The sequence below is a fragment of the Danio rerio genome, chromosome 12 (assembly GCF_052040795.2).
Source record: "Danio rerio strain M-AB ecotype USA chromosome 12, GRCz13ab, whole genome shotgun sequence".
In the NCBI taxonomy this organism is placed as follows: Eukaryota; Metazoa; Chordata; class Actinopteri; order Cypriniformes; family Danionidae; genus Danio; species Danio rerio.
In genome coordinates, this window is record NC_141032.1 from 32,688,798 (window position 1) to 32,713,449 (window position 24,652).

Below are 24,652 nucleotides of genomic sequence, written 5' to 3' on the forward strand. Positions count from 1 at the left end.
TTGTGTGGCAATAAGTTCTACCTATTTGTCACCATAGAAGTATCAGACAGTCAAGGGAAATGAAACAGAATTATATTTATTAATATTAATTACAGAATTTTTAAATATAATTTAAAGGACAGGTTTAGAAGCTGTGTTTATATCATGCATTTAGGTGTAATAAACATTATAAAGGTTTATTTAAAGTAGTGCTGGTCAAAGATTAATTGTGATTAATCATATCTAAAATAAAAGTGTGTTTTGACATTATATATGGAATGTGTATTGTGTGTGTATATGTTGTATACACACTTACATAGAAACAAAACTATACATACTATTTTTATTGCATAGATATTTACATTTATATATCATTTGTTATCAAATACATCTATATATGTTTGTCATGGTGGTCTGAGTAACAAAGTTGAGAATCAGGGGGTGGGGGGTATGTGGTGTTAATAACTTTACCATGGACCGATTTTAATGCGGCGATTGGATGTTATACCAAGGTTGATGACGGGTGGGGGTGTTGGTGACTGTACCAAAAAGGTGAGGCACGGAGGGTGAAATTATGGTAGTTTTGGTTGCTGGTTCGAGGCATGAGGCATTTCATGAGGTGAAATGGGTAGGCTAATTTGTCTGTAGTGTATGAGTGTGTATGGATGTTTTCCAGAGGTGTGTTGCGGCTGGAAGGGCATCCGCTACGTAAAACAAATGCTGGATAAGTTGGCAGTTCATTCCGCTGTGGCGACCCCAGATTAATTGAGGAACTAAGCCAAAAAGAAAATGTGAATGAATGAATGAATAATTTAAAGTCAGTAGTTTCTGCTTTCCAACATTCTTCAGAAGGTCTTCTTTTGTGTTTCTCGGAAATTTGGTTAGGTTTGGAACAAGCGGAGAGTGAGTAAATAAAGAGAGATTTTTCATTTTATATAAAACGTATATAGATTATAATAAAAGGTAATAGCTAGTTAGTATAATAATATTGTTATTAAATTAAATAGAAAATAATAATTAAACCTTTATTTCCAGTAGTATTTTTTTCTTCTGTGTTTTCCTACCATTTTTGTAAAATTTTTAATACATGACATTTTAAAATCATGATTATCTTTTATTTTTATTGATAATCAAATTGTGAGTGCTTTTTGTGAACTATTAAATGTGATTGCATTAATTATACTGAACTATAAAAGTAACATTTTATTCAGAACAGGATGAATGATTGTTTGGAGGATTCAAAAGAGCAGTTATGCATTCAGAGTCAATTTTATTTCATTCATTGAAAGAACTGACCCATAAGATTCAAAGAACACTCATAACTCAAGAGTTCTAAATGAAACAGTGCCTGCACTAAATATTTGTTACTGCAGCCTGCAAGTAAAATCCACACAGTAGATTGAATGTGTTTTATTTTATTTTTTTGAAAGCCCATAACTCCTGTAAAGGATGATTTATGTTGTTGTGGTGCCATTGATTATTTTAAGCTGTGGTCACCCTTAGTCTTTCTCCTCTAAACCCCCCTCCTGTTCTGCCTTTATTAATTTTTGCAAGGGCATCTGGCCGACTCTCATATTGGAAGCGGTCCACTGCCTGCTGTTAATATCGTCTGAACAGTGATGCTCATAGACACCTGTTTTCTATGCTAATCTCACATTGCCTTTTTACGTTATGGCATATTGCTGTCTGATACTTTATTGAGAAAAAGAATAGCACTTCTTCTTGGTGTGATTTTTAATAAACATTTTAGCACCAATATGCTTCATTTAACAGTCAAATCCTATATGACACAACAGAAGTTCAACAGCTCAAGTACATTGCTGTTTACTATCATTAGTAGTGAAAGCTGGTAACTGTTTTTCAGGTTGCTTGAAGAGAATAAGAAACATCAGGAGCTGATTCTGGGCATCTGCTCTGAAAAAGACAACATGAGGGATGAGCTGAAGAAGAGGATGGAGACAGAGAAACAGCATCTTTACACCATTAAGAAGGTAATGGCAACCATATGTTGTTTGCTTTGTTTTTTATAGGTTTGAGTTTATGTCTGTCCAAACATTGTAATACGCTGAAGCATTCAAGAAACAGTGGTGCAAAATTTGTGCAGTTAAGTGTAAAATTCACATTTTGATTAAGGCTATGCATACTTGCATTTACTATGTAAATATTTGCAGTCAAGCTTAAAGGTCAGGCCCTGTCACATTTTTTTATAATTAAAAATGTACATTTCTGGTAAAATGGCCCTTAAATTGAAATGTTTTTTCTAGTTGGTCACAATAACAAGTGTTTAGTTTCCAGAATAAAAAAAAATCATATACAGTTTTTAACATTCAAAGTGAATTAAATGATTTTCAAATGTTTTTCAAAAAAAGTTTTAGGACACTTTGAAGAAAGTTGACGATCCACTTCAAATGTTGACTACTGTATATCATATACAGTTGAAGTCAGAGTGATTCACTCCTCTTTGATTTGTTTTTTCTTTTTAAAATATTTCCCAAATTATGTTTAACAGAACAAGGAAATTTTCACAGTATGTCTGATAATATTTTTTCTTCAGGTAAAAGTCTTATTCGTTTTTATTTCAGCTAGAATAAAAGCAGTTTTTAATTTTTAAAAAACCATTTTAAGGTCAAAATTATTAGCCCCTTTAAGCTAATTTTTCCCCCGATTGTCTACAGAACAAACCATCGTTACACGATAACTTGCCTAATTACCCTAAGCTGCCATGTTATCCTAATTAACCCAGTTAAGCTCCTAAATGTCACGTTAAGCTGTATAGAAGTGTCTTGAAAAATATCAAGTAAAATACTAGTTACTGACATCATTTAAATGCCTTTTCAGGACCTGAATGGTCATCCACCACTGCCCCTTGAGAACTGATTAGAGAACACTTGTTTGCTGAAGAGCTTTCATCTGATACTGGAAAAACGGGTTTGTGTGAGAGTGACCCTTGGCTAAGCCAGATCATAGTTTAGTCTGAAAGAGCCCTCTATCATAGAGGCTAAGAGCACAAATCAAACAGAGCGGCCTGGGGAGGACACATGGAGAAAGAATAATTAAGTGTTGCAGTAATGACATGAAACTGTTGTGCTCGTTTTGTTGTCATGGTTTCTCCTGAAGTCAGAACAGGCATCTGAAGCCACATAGACAAACCCTTCTTCTGAATAAAGCCTTGCCTGTCCCTTTACTATTGATTGTGTTGTAGCACCATGATGAAAGCTTATCACTTGTTTTATTTATTTTTATTTTATTTATTTATTTTTTTTTTTACACGTGGTTGCCAGAATGGGAACCATTTATGTTTTGATACCCAAATAGAGCCTTATTTCAATTAATTTAATTCAAGGGTCACTTATTTAAATTTTAGTTTAATAGAATGGACGCTACATTTAGTAACACAATATGTTGCGTTCAGTGTTGGGTAAGTTACTTTAAAAAAGTAATAGATTACAAATTACTTGAAAATTGTAATCTGATTACATTACTAATTACTTCATGTAAAAAGTAATCTAATTATGAGTTACTTTACTTAAAAGTTACTTTTAAAACATATAAAATATATCTATAAGATACAAAATAAACTGCAGGTCTTTCAGTCATTTAATACTCACTGAAAACATTACAATGGGATGATCACACCATCTTGACATATTCAAAAGAGTTCAGCCAAAACTTAAAAGTCTGCCATCATTCACTTTTTCCAATCCAGTTTGTTTTTTTGTTTGTTTTTTTTTACACAAAAGAAGACATTTAGAAGAAAACTGGATACCTGTAGCCATTGACATCCATAGTATGAAAAGCACTACAGTGTTTGCGTGTTCTGTGTTTGCCTGAGGTAATTAGTCTACCGAAATGTATATATTCCAAAGTATAAAGCTGATCAGGCAGTCCTTGTCACGTGACTCACGGTTTTCAAGTGGGTGTGCCTGGGAAATGCGAGCGTGCGCACTATGCGCTCCCATTATATGCGCGCAAGCAAAAGACGCGATATGTAAATGGCCCCATAAGCAGCTACACTTCTTTTCACATTCAGAAGAATACCATTAATCCCAATCCTGCACAAAATTCAAGTTACTGCTGCTGTGTTTTTTGTTTTGGGGAGCTGTTGTTCTCATCGGTGACGAGTATTGTCGTAGAATGCTTTCTGTTCTGGTGCTTAAACAAGTAGTTGTTTGAGTTAAAAGCAGTCGAAAGTTCTATAGAGACTGGACATAGACTGCATTTCACAGCAATATTTGTTTTCACACTCAATGAATTCAAAGCAATGTCTGTATTTCTATTTGAAGAAGCAACCACTCTCAACAGCAACCGTTTCAGCTCGCTTTTTTACAATATGAATACAATTTCATCAGATGGCTTGAAGAGCTGTATTTGTGTGGAAAAGAAAAAAATAAATTGGTTGGGTCGATTTTGTAAGGTGTGAATCCTGTATATTAAAATAATAGAAAAATATAATACAATAATACAAATATAAAAAAGTCAAATAAACAGTTTATGTTTTTTCCGGATAGTCCAACAGAATTCAAAAACAGAAATGTAATAATATAATGTAAGTTAACGATAATTGTATTAATAAATCAGTCAACTTTTTCTTAATTAAAGTTACAAATGTTTTACGTTATTGTGTCCCAATACTTTACACTTTCCTGAAATGCCTCTAAAACACATGCAAATCATAGTTTCACTCTGTTATGGGTATACGTTGTCATGACTCCACAAATCTCATGTATTTCTCAATTTTAGATCGACTATAATCCCAACTTAACATTTCATATCCTCCTATGTGACTTGCGGAAATACACATTGCAATATCAGTGCTGAAAGAAAATATTGTGCAGCCCTAATTTCATGTATTTCATAGTTAGGATTTAATATTTCATTGAAATCAAAGTCAAAACTGTTGTATTTAAAGGAGTTCATAACTAACTGTTCATAACTTCTGTTAACAGAATTTCTTACACAAAAATAATTATTTCTTGCTTTTGATTTAATTCATTACAATAAGGTCAAATGAGTAAATTCTTTTGCAAAAAAAAAAAAATTTTCAGAGTTTGCTCTGAACATTTATAAGCAATACAGTCACAAAGTGCACAAATTATTATAATGTCTGACTGTTAATGCAAACTTCTCATGTTAATATCTTGATAATACTGCATATCATGAAATGCACTTCAGCATTTTAGCACAAAAAGATGCTCTCAAATGCCAAGAATGGAACTTAAAATGTAGATATATTAAGCAATATTGGAGTTTTTGATCATCTGCTGGCTATCAGAGCTTTCTGTTGTCTTCATCATAAATATGTTTATGGTTTCTACAATCGACTGATCGCCTCTCTTGTTTTACCAGTTTGAAAGCCGGGTGGAGGAACTAACGAAAGAACTAAAAGACTCCAGAGACAAACTGGTTCACCAGGATCAGGCTGCTAAAAATGCCATCCAGCAGATGCAGAGGGAGATGGCCTATAGACTCGAACAGGTGAGAGGTCATCGGCATAGAGACAGTCCAAACATAGATCCGCTTGCACAATGGTGCTGGCTTAATTATGTCTAGTTTTCAGCCAGTGCCCTTTCAGCATCTTTAAAATGAATTTACGTCAATCTTCCAGGCTTGGTTAAATGAAAAGGAGGTCATGTTTTGTATTCTGCTTTCATATATATGATTTCAGGTGCTGGTTTCCAATTATCTCTGTTCTTTTTTTTTAACTCATTACAATTAGTAAATGTAGAGTATATACAGTATACTCTACATATATACAGTAGTATTTTCACCAAAAAAAAAAAGCTTTAAAGTTGGTTATTTCAAATTTTTTTTCTGTAGCATGTCAGTTTGAAATATCAGTTTACGTTTCCAAACATTATTTTCTCTTAGAGGCTTCAAAAAACCTACCTTCAAAGCTGTTTCAAAGTTTTAGTCACTTGTGTAAAAAATTAGATGCTTTCGAAAGTTATACATAGATACATTTTGTTTATCAATTACAGTTGAAGTCAGAATTATTAGCCCCCCTTTGAATTTTTCTTTTTAAATATTTTCCAAATTATGTTTTACAGAGCAAATAAATTTTCACAGTATGTCTAATCATACTTGTTCTTCTGAAAAAAGTCTTGTTTGTTTTATTTTTGCTAGAATAAAAACTGTTTTATTTTTTTAAAGCCATTTTAAGGTCTAAATGATTAGCCCCTTTAAGCAGTTTTTAAGCGATAGTCTACAAAACAAACCATCACTAAACAATAACTTGCCTAATTACCCTAACCTGCCTACCTAGTTCCCCTAATTAACCCAGTTAAGCATTTAAATGTCACTTTAAGCTGTATAGAAGTGTCTTGTAAAATATTATTTACTGTCATCATGGCAAAGAGAAAAGAAACCAGTTATTGGAAATGAGTTCTAATAACTTTAACTACTATATTTAGAAATGTGTTAAAATCTTTCCGTTAAACGTAAATTGGGGGAAAAATAAACGGGGCTAATAATTCAGGGAGGCTGATAATTCTGACTTCAACTGTAACTTATCTATTTTAACTAAATAAAATCAACATTTGGTATGACAACACTTTGCATTTAAACACTTGGTACACTTTCCCATAGTTTAGTTATTCAGGTAGCTTTGCAGGTCTTTTTTTTTTTAAGCATCTTAAAGATGTTGTCAGTTTTTCTGGATTTAGATTGTCTCAGTTTGTTCTGTTTCTTCATGTCATACCAGACACACTGGACGATGATCTGATCAGATCTCTGTGTGGAGCACTGGCTGTTGTCGGACTCCTTGTGTAGACAATAATCTCACTGTATTATTACAATTAATGACAAAAATTATGCTTGGAATTGTAAATTAATATTTCAAGCTAACATGCTCAAGAAAAATATCAAAATAACCAAATTTAAACCATTAAATCCATCAAATTTTTTTTTTTTTTGGTGGAAATACTAGTGGCCTATGACTTTTGCACTGTACTGTATGTTCATTTAATGAGGATTGACGTCATACAAACTTGCAGGAATATAGTGAGAGAGTTGTGTTTGCTTTGGAAAGACTTGCTCAAACAGCCCCTTCATGCTCCTGTAAACTTCTCAGTCAAGTGTGAGGGCCGCTTTTTCACTATTTCACTGCACATCAGGGGCCACAACTGCTAACAGATTGTGCCAGCTTAGTACCCACATTGAGAGAGGAAAAAAAGACTGCCATTAGGATTTACCAAAGAAATTTTAACCTTTACAAATATGTTATTGTTGCTGTTCAATTTATTCCATGTGCATTTAAGGAGTTTCCCTTTCAGAAGATACGTTTATTGGAGGAGAGTATTAAAATGAATAGTGCAGAATAGGTTTGCAGTTGGTAGTTTTATTATTGGTATGTACACCATTGTTTAACAACTAAAAAAGCCTGCAATTGTGCTTGTTAGAGGACTACACCAATCAGATTATCAACTCTGCTTATTTAAACTGGTTTTGGTAGATTGTGTTGGTAATTATGAAAATGAGCTGCTTCCTCTGTGTAATGTACTGTTTTATGAGCTTTCGGTATCATGCTAATTTTTCATGTTACTTGGGGGGGAAAAAATTGAGCAAATCTGTTACCTTAATAATAGCGATAAGTTGATTTACTTTTTAAAAAGTGCGCCAACTAGTAACTTGGACCTGTTAGGTTGACTTTTTTTATAATTATGCACATAGTTCATTTACTTAATAAAGGCAATATCTTTACTACATTTCTTTAAGTAAAATCACATTTTACAGTGTATCTAAGCTGGTTAATATATTGGCATGGGTTCAAATTCTACATGATTCATAAAATAACATTCTGTCCAAAATCACATACTGCCTAGCATTTTGATAATGCTGTATATCATGAAATAAACTTAATATCAGCAAATATAATATAAGCTAATTAATATAAGCAAATATCACAAAAATTTAAGTCTGTCATATCATGCCCACAACAGAACTAGACACATTATGTAAAGTCAGCAATATTGCATTTGCTGTTTTTTTTATTATCTGCTGACTATCAGAGCTGCCGCTGTTGTCGTCATTATGAACATGAATTTCAGTTCCCCTAAATAAAAAAAAAAAAATTCTGTTATTTGGAATTGAAGAAGAGTGAAAGTATAAAACAAACATGAATTAGAATTTATTCGATATAAATGACATTTATTGTGAACATCATATAGCTGTTCAAACATTCTTTGATAACATTATACAAGTCTCCCTGAAATAGGCCTGTATGGATGACATTCACACCAATTTGTCATTGTCATGTGACTTCTAGCATCAGATACTTTGCTTTACTACCATTTACAAATCCTCTCCTATTGTTTAATGGGATTTTAAAGTGTACAGTGGACTTCAGAATCTCTCCAAAAGTGTCATCCAACTATATTGAGCCTACTGTTTCATGAATATTATGAATTTAGATATGATACTCTTCTACCTCTACTTTTCACCTATTAGATGTATGGAATCAGGCATATTTGGACATTAAGATTAAGATGCACTGCTAGTGTTTTTCAGCCAACAATCACCTTGTATTTTAGTAAAAGGTTTATGTGACTGTTTTCAATTTCGTAAAGGTTTTACAGCATTGATGTTATAATATATATCAGTTTAATAGACTTATGCATTTATTTAGCTATTCAAGCATAAAACGAGATGAAAGACCGTTTAAATGCAAGCATCATCAATAGCAGCAGGTTAGCGCAGAGACCTCATTGAAAATTCTGGGGTAAAATAAATTTCCATACTTTAAAGACATGGTGTAGAAAAATGGAATTTAATGCAACCAATTTAATGCAGTGCTTCTTGTCCGGTCTGATACCCACTTTATATCATACAGTATATCAATCAGACGGTGAAGATCATTGATTTTTAAAGAAATCACTTAAACGTCGCTATTTTGTAATAGCACGACAGTTCACCTGAAGTGCTTGGGCTGCCTGGCTTACTGAAAATGAAAAGTTTGTGTGCATATACCACATTGTTTACAAATGTATTTTCATTCCAGGCCAATAAAAAATGTGAGGAGGCTCGTCAGGAGAAGGAAACGATGGTCATGAAGTACGTTCGAGGTGAAAAGGAAGCGCTAGATCTGCGGAGGGAGAAGGAACAGCTGGAGAAAAAGCTACGGGAAGCCACAGCAGAAGTAGACAAACAGGCCCGGCGGGGAAACACGCTGGCCCAGGAGAAAGGACGCCTGCAGCAGCTCTATGACGCCAAGGTCAGACATTCGCAAACAGTTTACCTTAATGCTTTGTGAAATGCATTGATTGTGTGTGTGCGTTCTCAGAACTGTTTGTCTTTGATTTACTTTTCTGTAGGAGAATGAGGTGACAAGACTTATGCGCGAGCTGGAGAAAGTCAAGGAGGAAATTAATTCTCACGTCATCAAAGTAAAGTGGGCTCAGAACAAACTAAAGAGTGAAACGGACTCTCACAAGGTAAACCCGAGTGAATGCTAGTTCACAGCAAAGGCGATAGATAGTTTCTATGAGAATTGGAAAGTCCAATTTGCAGATACTGATATAGAGGAAGTCTATTAATGGTTTCAGAATTATTTCTCCAGATGATGAATGATGAAAAACACTAGCAGCTAGCCAGAATCACTCCAAGCATACGAGGCCTTGAACATATAAAGCAAAGGCAAACATTTGCTTATAATAGAAAGAATGTTATCAACTGTTAGTATGGCCACTGGTACAGTTAACATTATATTTATAGCATATATATATATATATATATATATATATATATATATATATATATATATATATATATATATATATATATATATATATATATATATATATATATATATATATATATATCTTAAAAAAAAAAAAAAAAATATATATATATATATATATATATATATATATATATATATATATATATATATATACATATATATATTTTTTTTTTGAAAGGACATTTATCAATAGACTCTTTCACAATAATGTACTTTATTGCAAGTCATTCTAATTGAAGGGATAGATTTTTATTATTTTGGTATTTGTGTATTTTGTGTAGTAGTTTTTTTTAGTACATTTTTAATTTAAGTTTTAGCCATTTTGCCTTGTTTTTGTCTATCTATATAGTGTTAATTTGTTTATATTGAGTATTATTGAGAACTTTATTTAAAGTTTTTTTAAGGCTTAGGCTTTTCATCTAGTATTTATTTTATTTTTTTCAGCTTTTTTTCCCAGTTACTGAAAGTGGCATTTGCAATATTGTTTGAATAAATGGATTATGTAATAAATTCACTTAAGATGAGCAAAATGTTTAATTATTATCATCAAAAAGTATTAATTCATCTTTCTTAATGTTTGGCTATAAAAATGCAATTTTCATTGCTAGTTCAAGTAAGCACAGGTCTATTAAATTTAAGCACAGGACGTTTGACTGAAAAAAATATCAGTGAAAATTAACTCTAAAAATAGATGGATAGATAGACAGACAGACAGACAGACAGACAGACAGACAGACAGACAGACAGACAGACAGATAGACAGATAGATAGATAGATAGATAGATAGATAGATAGATAGATAGATAGATAGATAGATAGATAGATAGATAGATAGAACCTCAATGTTAATCAACAATTATTAGTTAACAATATCAACACAGTATTGTTGATGTCATTTAACTGACATGTCCATTTATAACAGGAAACAAAAGACAGATTAAAAGAAACGACAGCCAAGCTGACTCAAGCAAAAGAAGAGACGGAGCAGATTCGCAAAAACTGCCAGGACATGATCCGCACTTATCAGGTATCATTTACAGCCCACTAGAGGGCATCATATACAAACGTTTTCCCTGCCTCAATATGAAATGCTAAACCTATTATAAATCATCTATCATGAGCTGAAGATATGCTTTTCAGTTCATTAAAAAGGTTGCTACAGTGTTCTGCTGTAAACAATTATAGTGGTTTATCTTAATCTCAGGGGATATAAACTAATTTGCAGCTTCTATTTGCTTGTTAGAAACGTCTGTTTGTTTCCTGCAGGAATCTGAGGAGATTAAGTCAAATGAATTGGATGCAAAGCTGCGAGAGACCAAGGGAGAGCTGGAGAAACAAAAACAAGAGCAAACAGACCAGCTAGAGGTGCGCGTTCACTTCTTTTATGCTCAAATTCCTTTTAAAAAGTAAACATTTATTGAAGACAATTATGTAAAAAGCCCTGATGACGTACATTTCCTCATTCATATTCCAGTAATGGGTTTCTCTAGGGCAGGGGTTCCCAAACTTTTCAGCCCGCGACCCCCAAAATAACAATGCCACTGACTCGCGACCCCCAATATCATCTGAGGTGGTTATAAATACAGAAACCTTGCAAGCAATGACACACCAATTAAATTTGTGTCAGTGCTTTAAATGTGCCAGAAAGTATAACCTGATGTTATAAAATCAAAATGCATCTGACGCTATTGCTGCCTTTATAATAATGTAATTACCCCAGGGGTCACAATCCAATAGAACTAGTAACTATAAGCTACTATAGTAACTATATAGTATATGGTAACTATAAACGACTATTTTTATTTTCAGTATAGTTATGGATAAAATATGTTAATTCTTATGGTTTAATAAAAATAAACAGATTTTTGGAAATCACCAGGCGACCCCCCTTCATTGCCCCGCGACCCCTCGGGGGGTCCCGACCCCCACTTTGAGAACCACTGCTCTAGGGAACAGAAGTCCCATAAACTAAGTTTTACAGCTTTTGGGGGGGCAGATGTTTGTCCGCGTTACACCTCATATCTCTTCGTTTAGCCGTTCTGCCACTGCGCATCTGAGATATGCAGTTCGTCCCGTATGGCTCTTTGCCACCTGCTTTTAAATCTATTTATGAATAAATGAGCCTCCATTCACCGAGCGTCATTAGTACCTGAGGCCCACAATGAGAGTGTGTACACCCTTATCAGCGAGTCGCTCCTGTGCAAGAAATGGTGTTATTAGCATTTGCATTCTCATTAGCATTATTAACGTAGTGTTGCCTAGCAGGCGTCCTCTGCTGATTGCGATTACAATAACGAATAATGGCGCTGTGATGTGCCAAATAGGGGTTGTCATGGTCATTTCGTTTGATTGGCAGATGCACAAAGCAAAGATTAAGGAGTTGGAGGATCTGAAGAGGACTTTTAAAGAAGGCATGGATGAACTGACCACCCTGCGGACCAAGGTGGAAACTCATTTCTGATGATTATGCTATGAAATGGTTCTGTGTAAGATAACATTAGTCTGATGCTCTGGCACCTTCTCTGGCCCTCAGGTTAAGTGTCTGGAGGACGAACGGCCACGCTGGGAAGACGAGCTCTGCAAATACAGAGAGATCATTAACAGGCAGAAGGCTGAGATTCAAAACCAGAGGGAGAAACTCACTGCCATCACTAGACTAGAAGAGCAACACCAGAGGTCTGAACTCCCCACCATCTTATCTAATGTTTATTATACATTATTTTATACATTTCGTGTATGCCGTAATCAGATTTTTCCACTCAGATATGATGTTTGGGATTAATTATTTTCTATTTTTAGTGCTAATAACTACAATTTCTTTAGTTGTTTTCCCCCCTCGTTGGATAGCTATGATAGGGGAAGGTGTAAATGCCATTCGAAATGCATTTGATATGGATATTAATCTGATCGCTCAGACCATTTCATGAGGTGGTCTGGTCTAAATGCCTCTGGTTGTTGAAAACACATACAGGAATGTAAATTTTACCTTCCCCAAATGTAAAAAAATAATAATGTGAAAAGCTGTATGACAGATATAACTGAATTAATGCAAAATGCAATGTTAATTTAACATCTTAATATTAATTTAACATTTTATTATTAACTTAATGGTTAATGACCAGTTAAAAATTAAATGCTATTTTAAAAAAATAAAATGAAACATTGTGCATGTGTGATGCCTCTGTAAATGGAGAGGGAAAATAATAGCTAGAGGGTGTCTTTCAATTACAAAGGCATAGTGTTTCAGTTTGTTTTTGGGAGAGTAGGTTATTCAGAAATTGATATAAACCCTTTACCATTTTGAATGATTTCTTGTACACATCTCTACAACAAAAATAGATATTTCATTTAGCCTATAATGACAGTTATTGTGGGGCCTGCATTGTGTGATGATGATGATTTACTGGAACACGAGTGAAGCATGTCACCTGTGTAGCCTGTATATGAAATAATTTGTATGTCAAGTAACATTCATTTATTTATTCAATTTCCTTTGGTTTAGTCTCTTTATTCATCAGAGGTCGCCACAGTGGAATGAACCGACAACTTATCCAACATATATTTTTACAAAGCGGATGCCCATCCAGCTGCAATCCAGTACTGGGAAACATCCATACACTCTCATTTACACCCTTACACTACGGCCAATTTAGTTCATTCAATTCACCTACTGCATGTCTTTGGACTGAGGGGGAAACCAGAGCACCCAGAAGAAACTTACGTGAATGTGAAAAACATGCAAACAAACAGAAATGCCAAATGAACCAGCAGGGACTCAACCTGCGACCTTCTTGCTGTGAGGCGACAGTGCTAGCCACTGTGTCTCCCTTAATTTAACATCTTAATATTAATTTAACATTTTTTATGGATTTTTCACATGAGAATCCATACAAAATCCTTCAGATGTCATTTACAATAGAACAAAAAGTGAATTCACTTTCTGACCTCATACATCTGCCCACCCCCCAAAATTGCAGTGTTTCTTCATTCACAGCTTTTTTTTTGGGAGATTGCACAAATTCATTCAAACCCTTTTCCATTTGAATGATTTCTTGTGCTCATCGCTACAACAAAAATGATCATTTAGCCTATGATGACAGTTATTGCGAAGCCTGCGTTGTCTAATGATGCTTTACTGCAACACGAGTGAAGCACAAAGCCTCCTGTGAAGGGCATCCGCTGCATAAAACATTTGCCGGATAAGTTGGCGGGTCATTCCACTGTGACGACCCCAGATCAGTAAAGGGACTAAGCCGAAAAGAAATGTTATTTATTCATTCATTCTTTAATAATCTAATACAAATTCAATTTACAAATGATACTGTGTTTTGACTGTTATCAATATTACTGCATAATGTTTCAAAAATTAAAAATAAGCCCTTTTTTAGCATTTGTAAATCTAGGTTAATTTTAAATCATGCAAGATGTTTCTGTGTTACTAAATACACATTACTGAATATAGTTAATTCGTAATATATGTTTGGTTAGATAAAGAAACATCATTAATATAAAAGTAATGATATCAAAAATAATGAAAAAAAGAGAACGCTAATAAAAGAAAAGCTAATTCAGCATGAAATACCACTAGAAGTTTCTCTCTTTCCTCAGCCTCCTTTTTGTTCATGTTGCTATAAATTTACAGTCTACTCTATTGTTATCCAGTCAACATGACAGTCTTCATTCTCACTTGTATGTCTTGAATGGCGTCTGCATCTTAGACCCATAGACTGGTAATCTTGCCATGTTTCTGTTGAACATGGAGCGTCAGTACTGCAGCCTGACCTTGACTGATCTCCCAGCGGTTGGTGTCCCCTGCTGATGCAGAAACTGCAGGTGGATGTAATGCACTGTAGCAGGATCACAGGGTCCCCTGCAGCGCTGACAGAATAATTCATCCCTCACCGGGGCTGCTCTGATTCGCTTCTTCTGGGCCTGTCAGTCAACTGCATTAGCTCAGTCTTGTTTTTAGAGTGTTTTTAAAACTCTTGAATTATTTGTATTCCCAAGATTGAATTTGCAGTGTTTCTGCTACGCATTCAGCTGCCACATCAAATCCATAGACTGTAAAAGATAATGACGTAGTATCCGTGACGTCACCCATAGGTTTCTGAAGAGCACAAAGGAATCTAAAGTACGCGTGGCCAACCGTTGACATTTTTTTCGTGCATCATCGCACCGACCGGGGATTACCAAACAAGGCAAAAGAGGCGGAGTGTCAGTGGAGCTACAGAAGCTTGCTAGCATTTTGCTAGGGCAGGCTTTTCTTTGGAAGAAATGCTTAACTTTTTATGACATGCGACTCATTTGTGTTCTGACCACTTGTGCTTGGTTGTGTACTCTATCAATAAAGTGTTTAGTCTTTTAAAAACACTTTTGTAATACATTGAGCCACTAAGCATTGTTCTTTTGATGTTTTTATAGGAGTAAAACATAAAATTACTTCCAAATAATTTTTATTATTTTTTAATAATAAAATTATTATTATTATTTTTTTTATTAAAAAAAAATTAACACATATTATTAACACATATAGTCATATTATTAACACAAATGCTAGCCTATTTATGAAATCCAGGCATAACACTGTATGATAATGTTTCAGATGTCTGTTCTAGAACCTGCAGCTAATCAATCTGTCAGATTTTAGGGTGCATTCAAGTTCCAAAGAAATTATAATTGATAAATTATCCTAAATAAAACAAACACATTTTTAGATGTGGTATATAAGAATTTCACTCACCTGGAAAATGGAGATGACATGCCATATTATTTAATTATTGTAGAAAATAATTCCAAAAGGCATTTGACTGTGTAAAGCCACATAAAACAAAAGAAAAATACGATGTATATGGCGAGTTCAGAGGCTCATCAGCCAGAATCAGCTGAGGTCACAAGACAGCGGGCAGTGAGACTTGAGCCTGATTTATACTTCTGCGTCATGTGATCGGCGTGACCCACGACGCATGCAATGTGCGTAGCCGTGCATTTATACTTCTGCGTGCTGTGTGTTCCTCTGCAACAACACTTTCGAAATGCTAGCTGGCAGTGGGTGTTTATCTTTCTCGGTGTCAAATTTCTTTGTTGATGTTTCTTTGTTAAGTGGCTCAAACTCGCTCATTTTGAGGCGGGAATCGGCAGGTAAACACAAAACAGCACCTAGAGCTCCTTCACGGGACTCAACACTTGTAAACAATTGCTTCATTGGGCTCGCGGCTCTCGATCCCACCCACCCTCTTCAGCGCTACCAAGCCAACCAATCACAGAGCTTGTGCTACACATCGTTGCGACATGTAAATAGTAGGTATTTTGAGCTTTACTATGGTCAATCTAGGAAGAGTCATTCTGAAAAATATAAAAGGTTATACATTTATGAAGGAATGAGAAAAAAAATATTAGTGCTCAATATATGTTTTTCATATACAAACACAGGAAAACATTAATGCAATAACCTAGAAAAAATATGCCTTAAAAGCCAAGTGTCCCATGAGTTTATATTTCAAATTTGATGAAGATGCAAAATGAAATGTCTGTAAAATGTTTTCTGAGACTGTATCGTCAGAGGCAATTTCTCAAAAATGACCATTCCAAACTAAAACAGTAACAGTTGCTGGATAATTTGGTGGACATTTACAGTTCATGTATCTTTGGAAAGAAGACACTTTGGACATTATTATCCATCATCTAGATTTTATAATGCTTAAAATAAAAATAAAAAAGTTATAGAATAACAATAAATGCACCGCACTAAACATTTTATTATTTTATAAATATATGAAATTAGTCCTGGAGCAATACAGAAAAGTATTAGGTCAAAAGCAACGTTTATGAGTATATGTTTTGAATTTTATGGCAATATCATGCAAATCAAATTTCTAGAATTATTGTTCTGAGACCATCATGTCTTGTGATTTTTCTCCCCACACATACAGTAAACTGAAGGTTTCTAACAACTATTTCAGTCTTTTCACATACCGCTTCTTTTTTAATTGTAAAATAATAGACAGAAACGTATAGTATGAGGAATTTATGTAAGGACAAATAGTACCTTGTGCTTTATTTACCAACTACAGTGAATCTAATTGGATTTGGATTTTAAACATTAAATAAAAGTTAAAAAGATATTATTTTTTATTTTGTATATTAAGGTTTTAGTTATGATACTCCCAAAATATTTCCGCTGAAATCCGCAGACTTTTACCAAAATTCTCAGCAGAAATTGCAAAAAACGTCTGCAGATACCATCTGGCCCTAGATATAAGTCCAGTGCATATTATGCAGCAAAAAAAGTCTTCAGTTTCATTTACTCAAAAGGGTGAGTAAATGATGGCAGAATTTCATTTTTGGCTGAACTATCCTTTTAAGAGTGTGTATTGTTTACCTTTTAGTAAAAAGTTTGTCTTATTGGGCTTGAATGAAGTCTTATGTTTTCTATGAGAGTTATACTAATCTAAAATGCACTATTTCTCAAACTTTAATCTCATCTATGGCATTTTGCTCATTTTTTTAAGTGAACTTTTGAATGTTTGGTGACTAGATTAACTGATTAACTGACTTGTCTTGAAACTCTTGAAGTATACACTAGTGTATAACTGAGGAACACCTGCCCTCTTTGTGGCGCAATTTTGGTTCATAATAGAGCCAGTCTATTATTATTTAATCCAGCAAAATGAAAGATTATATTTTCAGCCTGTGTGTTGGGAGGTGCAACCGGGTGAAAGGGACATGATAAGTAAAAAAAAATAACCTAGAAGAAACACTGCCTTGCCTTTAGTGTGTTATTTTAGGATCTTCAGTCAAACAGTTTCATGGTGTGGTTTGGTCCAGTGGGAATGCTGGCACACTAACCAAACCACACGTGTTGGTCCTCGTGTCTGATGTGTACCTGTCCTTTTCAGGGATGAGCAGGAGATTGCATCCTTGCAGGAGGAGGTGGAGAATCTGAACTCTCAGATCACTGACCTGCAGCGGGACATTGAAGGCAGCAGGACGAGAGAGGCAGAGCTTCTGGGCTTTACTGAGAAACTGAGCAGTAAAAATGCTCAGCTCCAGTCTGAGAGCAACAGCTTACAGGCTCAGCTGGACAGACTGAACAGCAGCTCCAGAGAGCTACACAACAAACTAGAGGACACTGAGAGATGCCTCTCTGACATGGTAAGATGACTACATGTGTTAAACAGCACTAGCAATGATTTGTTGGTTGCTTAAAGCATCTTTACACAGCAAAGGCAGCACAAAAACCAAACCTGAAGCTGCATAAATGTTCAGAAATTTACACAAACTGTTTCATCTGTTTAATGGCATCTTTACACTGAATTCTGAACAGACACATAACCTGTTTTAATTTTTTTTTTCTTTCTGTTGAACATAAAAGAAGATATTTAGAAAAATGCTGAAAACATGAAACTAATGACTTTCATAGTATTTGTTTTTCCTACTATGGAAGTCAATGGTTACAGGTTTTGACTTTCTTCACAATTTTTTTCTTTTTCATGTGCAACAGAAGCAAAAAAATATAATTAAGATTTGAAACCACTTGATTAATAGAGAGTAAATATTCATAACATTTTACTAAAATTTTACTAAATTCAGTAAAACACTGAATTGTTTATTGTCACCTTAAAATCGGCTGTGTAAAGATGACTTGGATGGCCGTACCATGCCAAATAACAAGCTACTTGCTATTAAAAGTACTTTAACCCTCAAAGTAGTTGGAAGATGAAAGCTGTTTACAGGTGCAGATAATCTATATTGCAGTAATATAAAGCTTTTAATAAAATAAATAAAATAAGAACTGTATTTATTTCGTTTGCAAACAATGAATAACTTTGTTAGGAGAACAATTTTAAATCAATTAAAACTTAATGTAGTTATTATAATTTCTAGATAATGTTTTTTTTTACCATAGGAAAAGTGCTGGGATTTATATTTCAAAATGACTTGCAGATAACATGAGGCATCAACAATTGCAAACAAATTTGGATTTGTGTCAAATGAGAGAGATCATAGTAAATGTCACTAAAATTTCTTTGTTTTATACTTTTATTTTTATGCCTTTCTCTCTGAATACTCTTAAAGAGATAGTTAAACTAAAATTTTAATTCTACCTTTATGATTTTTTTTTTTTTTTTTTTTACAAACAAAGATATTTAGAAAAATGCCAAAAGCCTGTAACCATTGACTCCCATTGTATTTGTTTTTTTCTACTTTGGAAGTCAGTGATTACAGGTTTTCAACTTTTATTTGGAACAATTTGAGGGAGAGTAAATAATGAGTAAAATTTTGGGTGAACTATCTCTTTAAATGTGAAAGATTTGTTATAGACTGAGGGGAAACTAAAATAAATGTTTATTATATTTATGAGGTTTGTAAATTAAAATGTTATAAACGTTATTTTTATTAGGGTTAGCTTAGCCCAGCGGTGCCCAAACTTGGTTCTGGAGGGCCGGTGTCCTGCATATTTAGTCCCAACCCCAACTAAACACACCTGAACCAGCTAATCAAGCTCTTTCTAACTATACTAGAAACATCCAGGCAATTGTGTTGAAGCAAGTTTGAGCTATACTATGCAGGACAGTGGTCCTCCAAGACTGAGTTTGGGCACCGCTGCTCTAGCCTATTCTAAATTAAATAGATGAAAGTGTAAATTGTGATTTTATACAGAAAGTCTTGTCCATGTGACTTTTTTGTCTATAAAATGCAGATTTGAATGGATGTGACATACTCTATATTGTCCAGAAAATATAGTGATGTGAAAACAACTTTTTGTAATGGAAGCAAAAACATTTGTAAACCACAATTTTGAATTATTTGTTAGCGTCACAAAATGTGCTGTAAAATGCTGCACCAGAACAGCAGAATGAACCGCTTCAATAAAATAAATCAGATTTCTAAAAAGTGTACTGAAGCAGAAACTCATTACGTTAGCCGTGCTGCTTTTTGTTGGAATAGTGTGATTGTCTGTTAATAGTAAACTAGAACTAATGTCATAATAGCTGCAATATTGTCAGATTACCTTGATACTAGACATCATGGTATCCAAGTGTATTGTTAACCAGTTTAAATACAATAAGTCCTTAGAATAACATGCATACTAAGCTATCGTTGGCATATTATAGATGTCATTTGTAAGGATTCTATGATTTGTGTGTGTTTCCAGATGGACAGATTGAAGACAGAGGAACAACAGAGGCAGGAGGAAGTTCTGGCGTTGCAAACAGAGAGAACATCGCTTCAAACAGAAACATCACAACTAAAGACTCGAGTGGAGGAATTACGAGACGAACTGGTCACACAGAAGAGAAAACAGGCAGTCAACATCAAAGACCTCACCAAGCAACTCCTGCAGGGTTAGTGCTTTCCCAAGCCGCTCAAATATTTCATGACCTCCAGAACTGGGCTTTTTTAGACTAGAGTCACAAGGGAGTGCTTGGGAGTCCATGGACATGCAAAATATGCATGAAAAATAAAAGTATGATATGATAAAATAATATGATTTAAAAAAACTACAACAAATAAACAAGAAAATAAAAAATTACGATAAATAAACAGTTAAGATAACTGAATAAACATATAAGCATAAAAGAAAGGATTATCTAAAATTATAGTTATTAAAAACAAAATAATAAAAAAGATACATTTAAATAAATGTATCAGGAAGAAAAAAAATATCCAAACATTTGTAGAATAAACATACGTTAAAATGCATATAAAAAAAACAAAAAAAACAAATACAAATTTATACATACAGTATAATGTCTAGAAAATATAATGGGCTTTCTTGTTAGAATTGCATTGCTTTGTTTTATTTATTTACTTATTTTAATTGCATTGATTTATTTTGTTTTATCAGTGTTTCATTTTATTTATTGGTTTATTTTATTGTTGAATTTTAATTTAATTATAAAATTAATTTAGTTAATTATTGATTTACTTTTAATTTTAGTTATAATTTTTTATTGTATTTATTAAGTTTTATTAGTATTATGTTTTATTTTTTTATTGTTGATTTTGTATTTATTTATTATTAATAAATAATTTTATTAATAATATTATTATATATAAATAATTATATTATTTAATTTAGTTAATTATTGATTTACTTTAAGTTGTAATGTTTCTTTTATTGGTTTATTTTAATGTTGATTTTTTATTTATTTATAATATAATTAGTTAATTATTGATTTTAAATTTTATTCATTTTTATTGATTTATTTTGTTTTATTGGTGTGTTCTTTTATTTCTTAGTTTATTTTATTGATTTTTATTTCTTAATTTTTGTTAAGCGTTTTGATTTATTTAGTTTTATTGTTGTTTTCTTTTATTATTTGGTCTATTGTATTGTTGATTTTTTTATAATATTATTTATCTAATTATTGATTTACTTTTAATTATGTATTTTTAATTGTATTGATCTTGTTTTGTTAGTTTTTTCTTCTATTTATTGGTTTATTTTATTGTTGATTTTGTATTTATTTCATTTACAATATTAATTTATCTAATTATTGATTTACTTTTAGTGGCCAGAAATAGCAAGAAATGTAAAAAAAAACTAAATTAAAAATATGTTAAATTATTTAAATGTCAGGAAAATATTAATTCTTGGTCTGTTGTGTAATTTTGTGCATGTTTTTTGAGGATGAGAACATGTCACACAACAGGTCCACGTTGGCACTTACATTATTTGGCTCGCTTCTACCAAGTCACTCTTGCCAAAATACCATAGTGTGTACGCATGGCCTTTGACGTCAGTATAGGACACACTCTCACCCAATTTAAAAGCATATTTATATATCTATCCTAAATGTACACAAATGTAAGCTAAATTTCATTCAGCACTGGGTTTTTTCTATGCCGTCTGCTTTATGAGAACAACCTCACAACCTATTTTTAGGTTTCTATGTGACTGGCCAGTTAAAAACCACTAAATCTAAGATTTTTTTTTTCGTTCTTTTTTTAAAATAATTGCTAAGTAAAAAAAAAAAAATAATAATAAAAAAGCTAATTTCATTCTTCTTTATTATCGTTTTTTCTTTTCTGTGTGTGGACGTTTTAACTAGAATTCGATTTGTTATTTTAATAGGCTCTCAATGGGTTACTTCTCCACGCTCCCAGGAGCCCACAGGCACTGTTAGTAATTATCAAGCCATATTGACGCTCTCGGTGGGGCAGACTGACGTTCATTGCAGACAGATTGAGTTTATGTATCTGTGCCTGCATGTAGCCGCGGGAAAGGCTAGGTTAGGGCACAAGACTGTTTCGGAGCGTCTCTTCTGTTAGAGGAGAGACGAGGAAGGGAGGGCAAGGGAGAAGAACGTGCGCCATGGGACTCTCTTTAGTGTCGGAGGAGGCGTACAGTACGTGAAGGTATTTTTAAATGAACCTATTTTTTACTCCATCCCTTTTGGGTCTCTGTGATCTTCATATATTTCTCAAGGTCCGTATGTTAAGGTGAACACTGTAGGCAAAAACAAGGCTTTTTCATGGCCGTCAATGAGATTTAATGCTTTTGGGCTTTTCATACAATCTTTTTTAAAGCCTAATCTAAAGTGAACATTTATAGATCTTAAAAGGGATAGTAAAAATGAAAATGATCTCATCATTTACTCACCCATTTTCTTGTTTCAAAACTTTGAGTTCTGTTAAATACAAAAGAAAAATTTTTGAAGATTTTCTTCAGAATATATTATATCATATAGATTTAGAACCACTTCAGGGTGAGTAAATTGTGGGTAAAAAAGCATTTTTGGCTGAACTCTTCTTTTATTTTGCATTGTCGATTTTTGTGCCTATAGATTTTAATTTAGTGCCTTAAATATTTACTTCAACAGCACTTATACAAAACATATACAAAACATTAATATTTGGTTTTATTCATATCTAAATTCTGAAGATTTTTACTGAGGGATGTGTTTATACATAATATGGCTGAATATATACAGTAGGCAACATTCATTCATTTTCTTGTCGGCTTAGTCACTTTATTAATCTGGGGTCGCCACAGCGGAATGGACCGCCAACTTATCCAGCAAGTTTTTACGCAGCGGATGCCCTTCCAGCCACAACCCATCTCTCGGAAACATCCACACACACATTCACACACACACTCATACACTACGGACAATTTAGCTTACCCAATTCACCTGTACCGCATGTCTTTGGACTGTGGGGGAAACCGGAGCACCCAGAGGAAACCCACGCGAAGGCAGGGAGAACATGCAATCTCCACACAGAAACGCCAACATTCAAACTTTTTTTTTTAAGTTCTAGGACAAAAATGCGTGTCAATCAGTAATCTTAGGACAGCTTTGATTAAAGGTGATAGTCCACTTCAGATGTTGCCTGCTGTATATGCATGCATTCATTTATTCATTCATTCATTCATTCATTCATTTATTCTTTCATTTTTTTCACTTCTCCGGGGACGAGTTGCTGGGGCAGCAGTCTCAGGAGAGAACCCCAGACATAGTTACGATGAGACATAGCTACTCCAGCATGTCCTGGGTCTTCTACAAAGTCTCCTCCTGGTGTGACATGCCTGGAACACCTGTCTTGGTAGGCATCCACGAGACATCTGAAACAGATGCCCGAGCCACCTCAGCTGACTTTTCAATGTGGAGGAGCAGCAGCTCTACTCTGAGCACCTCCAGGGTGACAGAGGTTCTTATAAGCTATTTATATATAGGTGCACCCTGTCCTTTCGGTCATGGCATAAAGCTTATGACCGTAGCTGAGAGTAGGAACGTACTGTAGATTGACTGGTAAATTGACTGCATTTCTCCTGCTGCTGCACTGATCCGCCTGTCAATCTCATGTTTCATCCTTCCATGAACAAAACCCCAAGATACTTGAACTCCCCCACCTTGGGTAAAAACTTTCCTCCAACCTGGAGATGGCAAACCACCTTCTACCGGTGGAGCACCATGGCTTCTGACTTGGAGGTGCTTATTCTCATCCCAGCCGCGTCACACTCGGCAGCAAATCACCCCAGTGCATGCTGAAGTATTCATAGCGCTTGACTTTTTCTACTTTTTTTATGTCACAACCTTATTCCAAAATGGATTAAATTCATTTATTTCTCAGAGTTCTACACACAATACTCTATAACAGGGGTGTCAAACTCAATTCCTGGAGGGTCGAAGCACTGCACAGTTTAGTTCCAACCCTGCTCCAACACACTTACCTGTAGGTTTTAAACAAGCCTGAAGGACTCAATTAGTTCGATTAGGTGTGTTTAATTAGGGTTGAAACTAAACTGTGCGGAGCTGCGGCCCTTTTGGAACTGAGTTTGACACCTGTGCCCTATAATGGCAATGTGAAAAAAGATTTTCTTTAAATTGTTGCGAATTTATAAAAAATAAAAAAACCTGAAAAATCACATGTACATAAGTATTTACAGCCTTTGCTCAATACTTTGTACACAGCCTCAAGTCTTTTTGCATATGATACCACAAGCTTGGCACCTGTCTTTGGGAATGTTTGCCCATACCTCTTTGCAGTACTTTTCAAGCTCTGTCAGGTTGGATGGAAAGTGACGGTGTAAAGCCATTTTTAGATCTTTCCAGAGATGTTCAATAGAATTTAGGTCTGGGCTCTGGCTGGGCCACTCAAGGACATTCACTGAGTTGTGAAGCCTCTCCATTAATAGTTAATCTAAGTTCAAGAGCACTCTGAAGCAGGTTTTCATTCAGGATGTCTCTTTAGATGTACTTTTCCTCTATCCTGACTAGTCTTCCAGTTCCTGCTGCTGAGAAACATCCCCACAGCATGATGCTGCCATCACCATGCTTCACTGTAGGAATGGTATTAGCTATTAGCCTAGTGATGAGCGTAATGCCTGGCATTCACTCCAAAGAATTCAATTTTAGTCTCATTAGCCCAGAGAATTTAGTTTCTTATGGTCTGAGAGTCCTTCAGATGCCTTTTGGCAAATTCCAGGCG

General features: G+C 34.3%; 1 protein-coding gene and 1 long non-coding RNA gene across 6 annotated transcripts in view; one reads left to right on the top strand and one right to left on the bottom strand.

Moving 5' to 3' along the window:
- The window catches only part of LOC147834503 (uncharacterized), a 755,156-nt gene extending 734,734 nt beyond the window's left edge, over positions 1-20,422 (bottom strand). Inside the window, exons 1-2 of the long non-coding RNA XR_015504279.1 lie at positions 19,317-20,422; positions 16,341-16,459 (exon numbers count right to left, since the gene is read on the bottom strand). This is a non-coding gene — a long non-coding RNA (uncharacterized LOC147834503). The remainder of the gene's footprint in view (positions 1-16,340; positions 16,460-19,316) is intronic.
- ccdc186 (si:ch211-225b10.4) overlaps positions 1-24,652 on the top strand; it is a 52,655-nt gene that overhangs the window by 5,939 nt on the left and 22,064 nt on the right. For 4 of the 5 annotated variants that reach the window (XR_015504233.1, XR_015504234.1, XM_087276495.1 and 1 more), the window contains exons 3-12: positions 1,844-1,970; positions 5,326-5,454; positions 8,975-9,187; positions 9,288-9,407; positions 10,638-10,742; positions 10,982-11,080; positions 12,072-12,158; positions 12,249-12,391; positions 17,611-17,866; positions 19,872-20,061. Coding sequence is in view for 2 of the 5 variants with exons in the window: in XM_087276495.1 (XP_087132621.1) it covers positions 1,844-1,970; positions 5,326-5,454; positions 8,975-9,187; positions 9,288-9,407; positions 10,638-10,742; positions 10,982-11,080; positions 12,072-12,158; positions 12,249-12,391; positions 17,611-17,866; positions 19,872-20,061 (1,469 nt within the window). In the remaining 3 variants the exon portion in view is untranslated. Of the gene's footprint in view, positions 1-1,843; positions 1,971-5,325; positions 5,455-8,974; positions 9,188-9,287; positions 9,408-10,637; positions 10,743-10,981; positions 11,207-11,664; positions 12,159-12,248; positions 12,392-17,610; positions 17,867-19,871; positions 20,062-24,652 lie in introns of those variants that run through there. The other variant, XR_015504235.1, reaches the window with a different exon arrangement.